At 37.8% G+C, this 16575-nt stretch overlaps 1 protein-coding gene across 5 annotated transcripts in view; it reads left to right on the top strand.

Annotated features, from left to right (window-relative positions):
* The window catches only part of CDH12 (cadherin 12), a 506510-nt gene that overhangs the window by 452486 nt on the left and 37449 nt on the right, over positions 1-16575 (top strand). For all 5 annotated transcript variants that reach the window (XM_072327372.1, XM_072327373.1, XM_072327374.1 and 2 more), the window contains 2 exons: positions 7112-7299; positions 15359-15612. In XM_072327372.1, coding sequence (XP_072183473.1) covers positions 7112-7299; positions 15359-15612 — 442 coding nt within the window. The remainder of the gene's footprint in view (positions 1-7111; positions 7300-15358; positions 15613-16575) is intronic.

Here is a 16575-nt window from a genome sequence, read left to right as displayed (position 1 = left end):
CATCTGACCATTCACATATTTCCCTTCAAACTGAACAGTATTTATGCAGAGGTCAAATCTTCTATAGTTAAGGCTGAAGATGTAAGCATCTCTTTCACAAAGTTGATTATATTCGCTGCAAGAAACACATGGACATATGAGAGTGAATCCAGAGGAGGACTATGAAGATGGTCAGAGAGCTGGAACAACTCTCCTTTGAAGGCAAGCTGAATTGGCATTTTTCAGCCTAGGGAACTTGTCTTGAGGAAAATCTGGTAGCTAAAAGGGGCCCCATTGAAAATATAGGGAGGGACACTTTCTCAGAGAGTGTAGTGATAGAACAAGGGATAAAGATTAAACGAAAAAGAGAGTAGATTAAGATTGGAAATTAGGCAGAATTTATTTACTCAGAGGGTGATGAGGCACTAAAACAGGTTGATGAGAGGCTGTGAATGCTCTATCCCTGGAGGTGTTCAATTCCAGGCTGGATAAGGCTTTGAGTAACCTAGTCTAGAGGAAGCTGACTCTGCCCAAAGCAGGGGGACTGCAACTAGAAAGTCTTTAAGGTGTCTTCCAACACAAACTGTTCCATATTCCTGTGATTCTGTGATTCTAAAATACAGGATGCTACGAGTGTGGTGCTACCTGCCATCCCATTGTATAGTTAGTTTTTGATCTGTATCACCCATTAAATAAAAAATATTTCAAGGATACTGCATACAGTAAACTGAAACCAAAAACAAAGAACAATTATTTATTTTGCTCTTGTACTTGAAGATTTCTCTTTCAAAAATTTACAAAATAATCATTTTCTTCTTTAGTCTGTGCCAAGTTGGTGAAGAAGAGTAATGTATGTTTTAAGGAAAATTATTTACAGTAGATATAGCTGATAAATACGTGCAAAGAAAAACTTCACAGACAATCTTATGAGCAATATTGATGTGGAACATACTTTGTTTAGGTGGATTTAATCATGCAACTTAGCCACGACCCAGAGTATGAAAGATAGTTACCTCATTCCCTTAGTTGGTTTAGAGAAAAATGGTTATTCCTGTACAGGTGATTTAGAGCTCTTGGCCTAAGTTTTAAAGTAAATGCTTGGACTGCATTCTTGAGAGTGAATGAATAGCAGTAAAATTATGTTATTGTGTTATTACACTTTGTGCCAAAGTAATGAAAAAAAATCAAAAAGCTCCCACAAGATATTAAAGAAGAGAATTTAAGCAGAGCATTACGTACTCTGTGTCCCATTCTCAGCAATATACTTTTTATCGTGTTAACATTTTTCGTATATCATGCAATTTAAATTTTATAGAGAGAACGAGTGTATTGATTTATTACATGGTGACAGTGTGATCACCAGAATATTACCAATAGACCGACCTGATAAATGTCAATTACATGGCGCCTGATATTCTGAAAAAGAAATTTTCTGCTGAAAACTATCCCTTTTCCCCAGCAAGTACATCTTTTAGCACACAAATGCATTGAGAAAGTCAGACTTTGCATGAATAACCATATAGATATTGCTTACACTTACATCAAGAGAATCCACCCCTAAACAGAGAGAGACAGAAACTGGGTCTGAATATTCTCAGCTGAAAAAATAAACTGGCATTTCCCATTTCCCAAATTCTTGCTCCAACTAGGAGGATACTGAGCCCTTTGGAATTAATTTTTGACATGTAGTGGGGGAGGTTTGTTTTTAGAAAGCTTTCTGGCTAGAGCATTTCAGTGGGAAAGCAAACAAAAAAAAAAACAAACAAAAAACTGTGAATGTTTAAATTGAGGTTTTTTCAGAACACAGAAATATACTGGATGTGATGCATTTTTGTTTTCTTCAGGCAAGGGATAAGGAACTGAGGAGCTTAACCTGTTAGCTCACCTAAGGGGCAGGCAGGGTCTTGCTCAAGAGTGGCCAGTGGTGGAGGAAGTCCATCATGTGCATCACACATTCCTTGGGTAGGATCAGTCTCCAAGGAACTTTTGTTTCTGCTCCTTTTATGATGGAGAACATCCAGGATCTTAGCAAGTTTAAAAAGTCTAGGGAGTAGTTCATGCTAGATGTAAACCCTAACTCAGCAGAGAACTGAGTGTTTTCTAAAATAATTGTGCTGTATCTAATGAGGCTGTAAATCCTAATACAGAACACTGGTGCTGGAAGTGGAAGAAGTTTTGCCATAAACAAAGCTCTGCCTACCTATGCTGGGTGATGTGAGCTTTATCACAGCGCATGGTGACAAAAAGCATCTTTTTTTCTCTTCCCTGCTCAAGGTCCCATGCCCCACAGGGCACAGGGCCACAACAAGGAAAGGAACTAGTACATCTCTGTGCTGTCACAGCTTCCTCATGTTAGGAGCAGGCATGTCAGATGCTGTGATCAGTTGATTATCAGTAGCTGATGTGATAGGTTGAATATACTGAGTGTCTGCATTCACAGTATTTTGTTTTGCCTACTCCATTGCTGTTATAACACTGACAAGTAAATCTGAACCGTTGGCTTTGTATTATTCCTAAAAAGAAAGAAATTGGTGCCCCTATGACCTTCTCAGGATAAAACCTGAACTGTTTTATTAATTTAAGCTAACAATAGCTTTAGTATTCATACTAGTTTTATTTTTAAAGGAAATAATTTTATTTGGCTTATTTTTGTTCTTTAGGTTTGCAAAATATTTATTATTATAATATACATAGTTATTATTATTATCATTTTTTCCCTGAGAAAACAGTAGAGATTTTGATCAAAGACAAATGATTTTACTTCAGTATTGATGACTATAACATTTGGTTTTTCAAGGTTAATTCCAATGCAGCATTTTTAAGGAACAGAATTGAATACAAAGAAGAATCAGTGGAGGATAATCTCATGTGCACACAGTATATGTTGAGTGACAGATGAGAAAACTCAGATAAGATTTACAGCTGTTTGCTTGAATGCAAAGTCCTTAGATACTAACCTGGTTCACTTCCTAATAGTTATTCTACTGATGAGATGTAATGATGGATTTCATTTCTTATTCTCACTGGAATTGAAAGCCTTTTTATTAAGTGATGGTGTACGAATAACCTGCAGCTGTGGGGAAACAGGAAAACTCCAAATAGTGAGAATCAAGCCCCAGAGCAGATTTTGAGTCTTAAGAACTAAAATTAATCTAGTCATGTCAAAAGAACTGTAATTGTGTTCTGAATTTCAGTCAATATGACTGATTACCTGTCACTTATCTATGATTTCTTCCCACTAAGCTGTCTGTGTTTTAGAAACTCTGCAGTAGTGTGTATTAGCTGCTTGCTCACCTCCACTTGAGCTTCTTGAATGCTTTTGAGGCTCTGTAAGGATCAACAGTGCCATTACTCATTTCATTTTATCATCCTCTCTGATGCTGCTCAAACTGAAAATCCAAGCAAGTTTCAGTGTGGGTAACAGAGGATGCTAGGCAGGGTTGATATAGGAAGGTCTACACACTTGTCTTAAACTGTGTAATCACTGGGATTCATTTCTCTAGCTTTGGATTCTTCACTGCGTGTGACTGAATTTTAGTTGTGACATATTTCATAAGTGAAGCATGTCAACAGACACATGATTTTTAAACTAAGTTCACACAAGTTTACACTAAGTTCAACTTAGTGAAGTCAGAGGGAAGTAAGGGCTTGCTCCTTTCATACATCCCTTGTCACTTATAGAATGAAGCATAGAATCACAGAATGACTTGGGCTGCAAGACACCTTATAGACCATTCCCAATCCATGGACAGAGCTGCCACCCTCCAGCTCAGGCTGCCCAGGGCCCCATCCAACCTGGTCTTGAGTGCCTCCAGAAATGGGGCAGGCACAACCTCTCTGGGCAGCTGTGCCAGGGCCTCACCACCTGCTGGGTAAAGAATTTTCTCCTAATACCTAATCTAAATCTCTTCTCTTTTAGTTTAAAACTATTTTCTCTTGTCTCCCTCCTGTTTATAAGCTCCCTTCAAGTTTTGAAAAGCTTCAGTGAGGTTCCTGACCCTTTCTCTTCTTCTAACTAAACAAGTCCAATTTCTTCAGCCTTTCTTCTTAGGAGAGGTGCTCCAGTCCATTGATCAACTTCATGGCCCTCCTCTGGACCCATTCCAAGAGCTCTGCATCTTTCTTGTGTTGGAGGCCCTAGGCCTGGATGCGGTACTCTAGATGGGGCATCAAACAGGAGAAAAGAGGGGATAATCACTCTGGTGACAATTTGATGCAGCCCAGGGAACAGTTGGCCTCCCAGACTGCTAGCATACACTGCTGACTCATGTCCATGAGAGAATCCGCAAAATTTGATGAAAATGTTTGAGCAGTATAATCAATGCTGCGTAAGTTTGTCCGATATCCTTGTCCCATAATTTCTCGAAACTGTAGAGAACAAATTTTTCAGGACATTCGTAGAATCATGGAATCACAAACACATTCAGAAGCAGAAAACTTGTTTCATTGTATCTCTACAGCAAGTGAAGGTAGTAGTCAATAGAGGGGAAATAGCTAATAAAAATTGCATAATGCTTAAATATCATTGCAAGTTCACAGCACAAAGTGCTGCCTTCTGGAAATAGAATATTAAGGATCTGCAAAACTGTCTTTCTGGTATGTTTTATGTTCAGTGTGTGTAAATACTCCAAATGCCCTCTTTTCTCTACAGAGGCTGTTTTCTGAAGATAAAAAGGGTTTCATGATGTACATTGTATCCTGATGAAATTCCTCCTTTAGCTGGCAACAGTATGCATTGTTTGCTCTCATTTATTTTATTCCAGAAATATGTTGTCAAATTAGCACAATTAGTAGTTCCCATACACTATGAAGGTGCTATTGCAAGAGAAGGCTGGCAGTATAATTAGATACTGCATCTTCGGAGATCTGACTCTAGCAGAACTGAAGATTACTTCAGAGTTTCAAATTAATCTGAATGACCCCATCTTTGTTGCTGTTGAATTTCTGGAAGTGATCAAATGCCAAGTTATTGAAAATAATTGATATGGGCCTAAACAATCTGAAATGAGTAATGAAGTGTTTCTTTGACATCATCTAAGTCCCATATGCTTACAGCCACGTACAATATTTTTATAAAGGAATGTTTGTTTTAATGCATCTGAGTGCTCTGTGGTTCACTAGGAAAATATCAACAAGACAAAGAAGGAAACATCTAATGCTTTTATATTTTACGTTCACCAAAATTTTAGCAATAAAGAGCAAAGCAGCAATGACTTCTGTGATGAGCATAAGTGTCTGTAAAAGACATAGGCATCATTTCTGGAATTACACAGTGAAAGTGTAACAGAGGGATTCAGGTGTGGGTGAAGCCCTCCTGGATGCATTTTCTTCCACCTCTTTGAAGAAATCTGCACAGCAGACACACAGCAATAAGCATATTTGCAAATGGCATTACATCACAGTAGGATTTGTGATTGTCTCCTGCATACCACATTAAAATTTTGTTAGTCGTTAAAATACAACTAAGGAATAGCTATTCAGACTTGATAACATTGTACATCAAAGTGCTCATTTCCAGCAGTTAAAACAAAGAGAAGACAGTGTAAATGTCCCTGCATTTCATTACCTTAGAATAAAATGTGAAATGATAATTATGCAATCTTTAGTAGCTCAGTCAATGGATGCTACAAAGCCACACACGATAATGTCCAAATGCAGAGGTAACAGAAGCAGACTTTGCTTACAGGGGTTTTCTCAAACAAAATAAAGCCAGTTTTGCCTTCAGATATGCTTTGTAAACTGAGTTATAGGGGAAGAAAGCAGACAAAAATCATATTTTCAGGGCAATCCAAGAGTCAATTAGATAGGTACTGTGGTTCAAAATATTAGCTCACAGAAGAGCAGGTTTGCTCTTAGTCCAGCAGTGTGAATGTCAGATTTTCCTTCACCTGGAAATACCAAGAAACTGAAAAAGCTGGCACAGCATGCATCGTAAGGAGGAAACGACAGAGAGCAGCGTCTGCTGTTTAATTCAGCTGCGGGATGTGAAAGTCATCTATCCTCCCGTCAGCAGATATACAGCTTCTCAGAGCCTTGTTGTGGGACATGTGACTGAACAACTGCCAGGGGAAATCTCAGAAATGTCCCTTCAGTGTGACCCCACTATTCACAGAAGCTTGTCCTCCTGTACTCCTGAGAAAGACATGTAGATGTCCTCCTGTCTTTTCACGGGTAGGGAACAGAAAAAGCCTTTGTCAGTGCTCTGCTAAGCTAACAGGGTTGCTCTGATGGAGCTGCAGGGGTATAGCAGTGATGATGAAACATACAGCTGACAGGGCGAGGCAGGTAGGCCTCAGCCCTCCAGAGTAGTATGCAAGTGCATGATGTCATACCCCGAGAGCAGCTCCTGATGGAACTGAAGTCAGGACTGGCTCAGAGTGCTTGCAGCCTTTGTTGCATGCTATTTTTATCACTATGACCAGCACTTTTGCAAAATTGCTGTTTCTCTGAATGAAAGCATTTTGTCATCACATGTTAATGATTCCTAAAAAAAGTGTGTGCTTTTCAGATTTTATTTATTTATTTATATCTTTTTCTACTCTGTATTAAATAAGCAGAAAATAAAAATGGGCAGCGCTGGAGATTTATGTTTACTCCTGTAGTTTTAATAAGAGCGCCCTCTTGTGGCCAATAGGTGAACAAAGCTTCCTATGTCTTCCCCGTCACAAGGAGTTGCTAGCGTCATTAGAATACAGATTTTTACAGTCATAGGTGGAAACACTTTTTCCACTAAATTTTTCTTTTCAAGTACTTTGATATGCAGATATGTGTTCTCAAATAAAATAAGAATTAAGATGCTAAAAATTCCATTGAATGCTCATCGTATTAAGTTCAGTTAGTCGATCATATGTATAAATTAAAGAAAGAGAAACAGACAGAAAGATAGAGAGATGCTAGGACCCCTGTATTCACATTGTTCCAGATCTAGCAAGTAGAGGAAATTAGCATATTTAGCGGGTAACACATCGATCTATCTAATCCTTTGTATCTTCTAAACTTTGGGATTTTGATCTCATCATTTCAATTGGATTTTTCATGTTTGTTTATTTTGTATAGGCTTCATGTTTTTAATCAGGCTTGCTATGCTGGTTATCAAGAAATCTCGAGAATGACTTTTACTTCTTTTTTCCAGGTATCTTCCATTTGAAAGTGCCCGAGTCCTCTCATGTTGGTTCTGCTATCGGAAGAATCAGAGCTGTGGATCCTGACTTTGGGAAAAATGCAGAAATTGAGTACAACATAGTTCCAGGAGATGGAGGAAACTTGTTTGACATCACAACAGATGAGAACACCCAGGAAGGAGTCATCAAACTTAAAAAGGTGTGTGGCAAAGATGGATTGTGTGTATGCATGGCTCAGGTGAGAAGATGGGAAAGACGGAAAAATTTGCTCTAAAACTGTGAGGGGAATGCTGTGATTCAGAACATTAAATGAGGAAGTGACATTTTACATTTGGGATCATACATTTCAGTTTTTATTTGTAAGCATTTTGTTTTTAATTTATTTATTTGTTTATTTGTCTGTTTGTTTTAAGACTTTATGCTTATTTTTTTAACAATAAAGCTGCTGTTCATTATTTTGGTGATGGGAATTCTTAATTGGATTGGAAGAGTCCCACGTGGTTGCAAACCCACTGATCTTAATTCTGCTCTTCCTCTCATGTCCCAAATGGATGATTTTCAGATGTCCATCTTAGATCTTACCCTTCTCCTCTCTCCCTCTCTCTCTCTCTTTTTTTTTTTTTTTCCCGTCCCTTTGACTAATCCATACATAGTTCAGGTGTTTTAAGATATTCTGGAATCACCCCAAATCCATCCAAGATGTGGCTGGATCCTGAGTTAAACAAAAGCAGTCCAGATTCTTAAACTCTTCTACACTTGTAGCAATACAGAAATGTTTTCCTTGGTTGCAGTTTCCAGATTTTCAGAATTGCTGGACATTCACATTTCAGTAGGCAACTACTAAAACTCATGCTTCTGGTACTGTACAAGCCTGCTGCAGCAGCACTATTTATTTGCCTGCAAAGAAGCAATTTCACATTACAAGCTGTTCTAAACACTGATTTGACCTTCTGGGATGACACAACTACTTACATTAGGTACGCACGTAAGTAATTCTTTAAATCAGAGTCAGTGAATGAATAGGATCGACACTGAATTATAAGTAATACTCAGTAAAAACTATTAATAAAAAGTACCACATGCTTTAAAAGCAAATTAGCACTTGTTTCTGTACCACAGCATACTCCAACATTGTATGTACTGCAGTAATCCATCACTAAGCCATTTCAAGTACATCTCTGTCATTTATAAATTTTGCTTATATTTTTCCTGAATAATTTTTTGCATTCAGAAACTGTCAGCCATTGCGTAGATGCTTTTTTCTTCCACTGTTATGCAAAAAATCTCATGAAGCCTATATCAAAATCAAGAAAGTGGAAGCCTTCCAGGGCTATGTTTACATTGGTGGAAGGAACATTTACTGACAAAAATTGCAGAAGCGTAATTGCTCTTTTCAGCACATTAAGTGAATTGGTGGTGACAAAAGCCCATTTACTGTGTCTCAGACACTGAATGGGCATGACCAGCTAAAGCTGGGCAAGGTACGTCTTAAATCATTCATCTGGGTTGCTAATTTATTTGCATGCTGTGATCCAATATAAGCTTGATTACTGCTGCTCTTGCACTATTTACATATTTTAAAATTTGAATACATTTTATGATCTTCTGCTAAAGAAATGATAAAAATGCCATTTAGCACCACTGTGTGGATAGTACTGTAATTGCTTCCTCTCCTCCTCAAAATAAATAAATAAATAAATAATGATATTTTGAACAGAAGGAGGAATTTTCTGGCTTTAGGATAGAAGAATCTGACATACTAGGGGTAGAATGACTAGTCTATTCTCTTTTCCAGCCCTGTCCACTACTATGTTTGTGGGTTTTATGCTTATATAATATCTGTCATCCTACTTGGTTACTCAAAAAAAAGACTGAGAGCATAATCTGAAAGAAGCGGGGAGCAGAAGGACTGATTCGTCTGGAGCAATGTGTAGTGGGCACAGGGCAGTGCTCAAAGGTATAGGAGAAAAAGCCAGACCTAGACAAGCTCCTTGTTCTGTCTAAACTGAGATCTAATGACCACATGCAGCAGAAAAAAGAAAACAGAAAAATCCAAACTTCATTGAACAGTTGGCACTGGCTTTATTAAACCAAGGACAAATGCACAGAAGCCTCAGGATAATCCAGAAATTGATCAGGATTCAAACACCAAGCCTTACTCAGACACTACTTTTCTAACCTGTGCAGAATGTCCTGAAAACCCATGAGGAGATGTTTCTGTTCCCCTTCAAGATTCAGTCCTGCCATGGTGCTCTGTAGTGGGTGGTATTTTGGTGTACATCAGTGGAAGATGAGGGCACCTCTGGGCCCATTTCCAGGAGCTGTGTGTCACTGCTAACTAGCCAGGTGACAAAGCTATACCCCTGAATCACAGCATGTCAGGGAGGGCATGATAACAGCACAGAGTGCTCGAATGATGAGAAAATAACAGAAAGTAGGGAGGATGATGAACAGATGCAGTAGTGGCACAGAGGCATTTGGACTTTATACTTCCTCTTAACTTCAGAGGCCTCTTTGACTGTCAACAAACCTTTAACTAGAACAAGCAATCAGGTGTTTGCTGAGTAAGCTGTAAGTTGCCTCTCCCATGGGAGAGCAGGTTTGTGTAGTGCTGGGATGTCATGTGAGGGCAGTCTGACTGCACCCCTACAGTGCAGTGCTGTGCATAGAGCAGGCTGATGACGTCCCTCAGCCTGAACAGCACTGCTACTGCTGTTTGCTGTGCTCACTCACCCTTTAATTCTGCAAAAGCAGAAAATACCCCCTACAATTGTGTGCATAGGCTCTGTCTGCTTGTCAACCTACATCACAGCTTCTTGTGATTGAGGAGCACAGTGGCTGGTTTCACTTTTTTGAATAGAAAGTACAGGCAGAAAGCCATGGTGTATTTCAGATGCAATTGTAAAAATCACAGTAACCACAGAAATAAAGTAAGAAAAACAGTATGGAAAAGAGATCTGCAGATACAGCAACTGGGTTTGTTTTTTCCTGGGACAATGAAAAGCAGGAATGGGTAAGATAGGGTGATATATGGGGAAATATAGCTTTTCGGCAAATGCTTGTATCCACTTATTCACTTCAAATACTATATTTAACTTACCAGTTAGCTCTCGATCTTGCATGGATGGGTTAGCTAGAGTGAGAGATTAATCAGATCTCCCCTCCCTTCAGTGCTTCTAGATGGAGGCTGAAGGCAGGGCAAACGTGACACAGCCTGCTGTGTGCAGTAATCCATACTCTGCTTGTTGTGATTCACAAGCTATCCCTGCTTTCTACCAAAACCTATTCACAAGTTTTACAGTATATTTAATACTTTACTACAAAATGTATACAGTTTACACAATAATGTTCTTGCTTTATCTTACCCTCCTCTTCTCGATCTTCTTCCATACATACCTCATGACTTAAAAAACAAACTATCCCCTGTCTTAAAAAAAGAGTACAAGACGTTGGCACAAGGCTTTGCATTTTCTTCTATGAAAATACAGATATTTCTTCAGTTCTCTCTAGGAAAGAAAACAAAAACAAACAAACAAAAATTCCTGAAGAATTGTGTAATTAATTTCCACCATGTTTGTCTGAGCTACAGATGACCAAGACAAACTGTGCGTGCTTCTCACCTGGGAGATTCATCACTAATAAAAGAATATATAATGAAAAAAATGTGTTATATAGTTTTATTTGAGGCAGCTCCTTTTTCCTTCTCATTTTCTGCAAAAATCACTTGCCACATGGTCATGGTCATCAACTGGAAGCATCTCCCCTGCCTATGTTCTGTACTCCAAATATGACACTTCAGTTCCTCCTCAGGCAGCAAACAGGAGACTCCCAGATGCTGGTTGACTTCTTCCGTTCTCTGCTTAGAAAGCACACATTTATTTTGACCACTTTCCATCAAATCTTTGATTACTCACTTAAGATTTGATCAGATCTGCAGCACTTGTGGGTTTGTTATAGAGATCTCTTTATTTTATTTTATTTTATTTTATTTTATTTTATTTTATTTTATTTTATTTTATTTTATTTTATTTTATTTTATTTTATTTTATTTTACTATATTTTACTATGTTTTACTATGTGTTCTCAGCTCTACAATTGCTGAATGTTTCTGTTTGACCCGGAGCTTCCTTTAATGAACATACTCTATAGCTCCAGCTATTTACTAAAGCTATTTAAAATCCATTGCAGAAATACAACTGCTGAAAAGTACTGATGCACAGCAGCGAATGGTCTAATAGCCTGCATTTCACATATAGCAGCTCAGCCCATTTTCAAGTGGAAAGCGTTACCAGGCTTTCTGACAGACACATGAGACAGAGTAGGGAAGACAAGCCTAAGACAGCACACGCTTCCTCTCAATGCAGAACACAGTTCTGATGCATGTAACTAACCATAGGTCTTGGGGTTTACAGTCTCATTCCCAAACATGGCTTTTCCATTGTTGTAGTTGTAGATCATGAATGTCTGTATAAAAAACAATGTCTTTCTTAGGTTTGAGCAAAAATCAGAAATTTCTGGAGTTTTCAGCCCTGCCTCTTTGTGAAGACTAAACTCACGGTAGTCTTTTCCATGCCACAGCTGTGCTTCTCATCAGAACTTATTATGCCTTTCGGCCCTTTTTTTTCTGTTTCAGTTCTTTAATTACATATATGTGTATATAGAAACAAGATGCAAAATTCATTAAAAGGAGAAATAAAATGAGAAGTATGTATCAGCCTTTCTTCACCTCTATCTTCAGTACAGAAAACAATAATGTTTTTTAAGAAATTTATTTTAAACTAGAGGTTTTTTGTTTTTTTTTTTCTGTGCTTTCCTTATCATAATAAATCCATTTGTGGTACTTCCTGAGCGGGAAGATAATGTGATTTGTCATTATCTGTTATTTAATTTTGGGATTTGTGGAATGCCTTTGCTGCACACAGCTGTGTATATGCTGATAGCATTTTATTATGCAACTGCAGAGAGCAGCTTAAAGCCATGATGCAGAAAAGACAAGAATGAGTAGAGGGAGACACATACATCTATTCTGACACTGGGTCTTAGAATATCAAATGGAAGTACTGCCATAGTTGCTGGATAGTTCACAGATAGTTAAAAGCTTCCTTAATTTTATCCATACTGCTGTTTACTGTAGGAAAAATTATAATTTTTCTAAAATGAAAGCCTTAATCAAACACAGCTTTTTTCTCTAATTATCTCTTATGGAGAAAAAAATCCATTTTCCCTTCTTTATTTATTTATTTTTAAACTCTACAAAGTCATTCCATTGAAATCTGCTTGATTGAATGAGGTTTCAGTAACCAAGATATATTTTTTTTTAAGGTTGGAACATCCTCCCAAACATTCTGCTGGGTTTGTATCCTTAACAGAATTCCAGATTATAAATGAACATAGAACTGGGTACTATCTGCTAAAATCTTGTTTCAGTCAGTTGTTTCCTTCATAGATCTTAGAGATGTGTACTAAATAACACATACAAATAAATGCTGTTCTAACATCTTCAAAACTAAAAACCCATTTTTTGTTTTCCTGATTGCTGGGCAGGCTTTCAATTTTATTTCTGTTTTCAAAAGCAGACTCTAAGAATATCAGACTAATGCCAGAACTTGAGACTGTCAGTATCTATATGGATGGATTGACTATGCAAAACTGGGAACAGTACTGATCAGGAGATGGCCTTCCCTCAAACACAATCATTTTAAACCGTACTCATTTACTGCATGACATATGTTGCACATAATCTTTTTCACTTTGTAATTAAACCCTAAGTTTACTTTTTGCAGTCTTCCCACATTTCTACAGGCATTTCAGCTGCAGGTCAATCTCCGGTATATTAAAAGGCTACAGTCTGCTGTTTTGTGGGTGTCTGTCATTGATTTCTTCCTGTGGTGATGGCTGAGCTCTTTCAGCCTGTCTCTTCTTATTTTGAATGCCATCTGCAGTTTGAACACTATTTAACCTCCAACTATATTTATCTGTCCATAGGATAGGATGGAAGGAGGGAACTGGTTGCTCTGAGATTACAATGGGAAAACGTTTCTTTGGCAAACTGTCTTTTCGAAAATGTACCACAGCATTGCCCCATAGTACTTGAGAGAGATAAGTAAAGCAGAAGCTGTATCTGGTTTCTAGGTAGTTGTGCAGTAAAATATGCCAAGGGCTGCCTGAATTTTTATTACTTTCCCTCCACCCCCAGACAGGGACTCTGTTCCTTACATCGTGAAAGTTGTGTACTGGGCATTGCCATGCACCAGGATCTGGTATTTCTGCCTTTAACTCTGCCTTCAAGGACCACATGTAAATTGATTCTTGCTAATAACACACCTGTCTTCAAATATACTCAAGCATAAGAGGAGTCTGGTGTTGTACAGTTTGAGGGGGTATGTTCAATACATGCAAGGCATCAGTGAGAATTATTGTTTAATTGGGAGCTTAGATTTCTTGTTTACTCTGTTTTAATTTTTAGCTTAACCCCTCATAGTTACTTATTTTCTGCTCCACACTAGTTCTGTGAACTCCAGGTTTTCTTCTCCTAAAATATTTTTAACAGATGTTATAATTAACTGGAGGAGGATTTGTTTGCTCATTTGTGGGGATTTTTTGGTAATGCACAATAGTAAACATAAGTACTACAGAAATTGAAAAAAGAGTATGACAATAGTTCGGACCATGAATCAGCATATCCTTCTTTAGAAAAGGCAACAGTTAAGGGATTCCTCACTTGAGAACAAGACCTTAAGTGTTTTGTTTTTGTTTTTGTATTTTTCTTTTTTTCTTTATCTTCTTTGACTTAGTTTCTTCTTGTAGTCATGATACTGCAACTCATACTGGCTTTTACTGGGAATTTTATCTGTAGGATGGCTCCATGTGATAGTGGATTGGTCAGCAGCATTTGGCTTTTAAGATAGATTATTTCTAGGACATATGTTCTAGAATGGCTAATTATAAATCCCCAACTCTGACCATGCATTCTATTAAAATTATAATGTTTTCCATAAGAATTTGAAAGCATTAGGCTTGCTTTGCAGCAAATGTAAATCAAAGTAACTCCTCTGATTTTAATGGATCTGCCTCAATTTACACCAACCAGGCATCTGGTCAATTATGTCTTGTTGCGTTAAGGACAGAAAATTTAAATTTAAATCTATCCCAGCTGTGACAAATAGACAAATAGCTGGAAACACTGTGATAATGATCTCTAGGAAAAAAAAAAAAAAAAAAAAAAAAAAAAAGGATGTTAAAGCTCCAATGTGTGTGATCCTGCCTTCTTTTCCTTTCATGTTTTGAAAATTTCTACCTCGACAATTATAGGCAGAACCCACTAGGTGCCAGTGTTACCCTTCCTTACTAACATTACAAACAACATGAAAGCCAATGCAGCAAAACCCTTTAACTTAAAATAAAGCTTTTTTTTTTTTTTTTTTTTTTTTTTTTTTTTTTTTGTCTTTTCAACTAAATATCACTGCTTAAGGTTTCAAGATGATTACATTTCTAAAACCAAAGGTACCAAATTGATGTACATTGACACAAACCCACATAAAAACAACCTGTTTGCAGAATGCATTTCCATAAAAAATCTCACATAGGTACAAAAGCTGCTATGATACCTTCAATGTGTTAGCAGTTATTCCTTGGATCTTAAGGCAGACTAAAACCTGCATTTTACACATACCTCCTGAATAGCAGTTCACTGTTAAAATAACTGTTTTACAGGAAAAACATCAGGTTTAAATTCACACTGCAAGCCATACGTGGAAGTTGGTTTGATCCACCAGGGTTTTCACTTGAAATCATTTCTATTGTTGTCATGTTTCTCTTTTCCTGGTAAAAGAAGTTCAAATCTTCTCTTAATGAACTCGATCAACTGGGGATGGCTGACTGCCTGTGCATGGGGGTTGTGAATATTCATCTCTAACTAGCATGCACATAGCCCATTTGCAAAATGTGAACTTCATAGTGTTAATTTCAGACCTTTACAGTAACTGTTTACATCCATGTCTGTCATTCTGTTGTGTTTGTTTTTCTTTTAATGTGACAAAACAGTCATGATCAATGTAGTCTATTTCTGAAAATGCCTTAGCATGAGGTGTACTGTCCAGTTTTCTTCAATGATGACACAACAAATTCAAATGACCAGCACAGGAGCTGAATTTTACACTGAAGACATCTTAATTTGTATCAGATTAATCCTACCAAAGTGATTTTGCAACATTTATTTTTTATTCAGGGCTGATACTTTGCCTCTGTTCTTTCCACAGCCATTAGACTTCGAAACAAAAAAGGCATATACCTTTAAAGTAGAGGCTTCCAATCTTCATCTTGACCATCGGTTTCACTCAGTGGGTCCATTCAAAGACACTGCCACTGTGAAGATAAATGTGTTGGATATGGATGAACCTCCAGTTTTCAGCAAGCCTTTGTATACAATGGAGGTGTATGAGGACACTCCTGTGGGAACAATCATAGGTGCAGTGACAGCGCAAGACCTTGATGCTGGCAGCAGTTCGGTTAGGTAAGAAAGCTTTTCCTCCTTCAAACACTCTCAGACAGCCCAAACTGCTGTTGACACTGGATTCCGTAGCAAAGAGCTTAGTAAGAAGATAGCAATTGTTTCAAGTCTGTCACTGTGACGGGTAAATGCTGCTGAAAAAAACACTGAAAGGAAATGCTAGCTTAAGTGATTTATCTGGAAAAATATATTGAGTGTGGGTAGCTTCTTATCATACAAGATCATACAAGTTACTATGCAGTGACATGGCTTCAGAGGTTGTGTCCTGAGACTAAGGGAGTAAAAACGTTTTGTCTGATGTAAGGAACTTACACAAAAGGTGCTTTGAACAGTGAAAAAGCAAGCTGTACATTCTGTGTTTGTGTTGCTTCAACAGGTGACAACCAGTGCTTCCCCTTTCACAAAAACCACTCAGTCTTTACTTACGGCAAAGAACAAATGTTTTAATAAATAATTTCTACATCTGTCTTGGCTGAGGTGGTGGGGATGTGATTTCTGACCAACAGGGCTGTGTCCAGCAGTCCTCAGCTTGCCAGCAAAACCTCCCACTTACTGGTATAGCTTGCTTTCCTGAAATAAGAGAGAGAGAGGAGCTGCAATACAAATGTAATGTATGGATTTTGCTGTCATATTTCCAGCCTATTTAGAAACTTTGTTGGTGCATGACTCTGGTTTCCTTCAAGGACGCTCCTGTGCAAAAATACTGTAAGGCATAGGAAGTCATTACACGTAATTCCAGTACAAATCTATGCTGGTTGTATAAATCTATGCTAGACCTACTTGACTTCAGGAAAAATTTTTACTTCCAGGCTGTATAGAGCAATATTACAAATGTAACCCAAGTTTTCAACTTTTGAATATTGTTTATCAGATTGAACTATGATCAGAGAGTACAATGTTACTCTTGGCTATGAAGTAGACAGACATTACTGCATTCATAACCATTCAAAGTATGTATTCAAAATG

The sequence above is a fragment of the Excalfactoria chinensis genome, chromosome 2, assembly GCF_039878825.1.
Source record: "Excalfactoria chinensis isolate bCotChi1 chromosome 2, bCotChi1.hap2, whole genome shotgun sequence".
Taxonomy (NCBI): Eukaryota; Metazoa; Chordata; class Aves; order Galliformes; family Phasianidae; genus Excalfactoria; species Excalfactoria chinensis.
The sequence above is the reverse complement of the archived record's forward strand: the minus strand, read 5'-3'. Positions and strand labels throughout refer to the sequence as shown.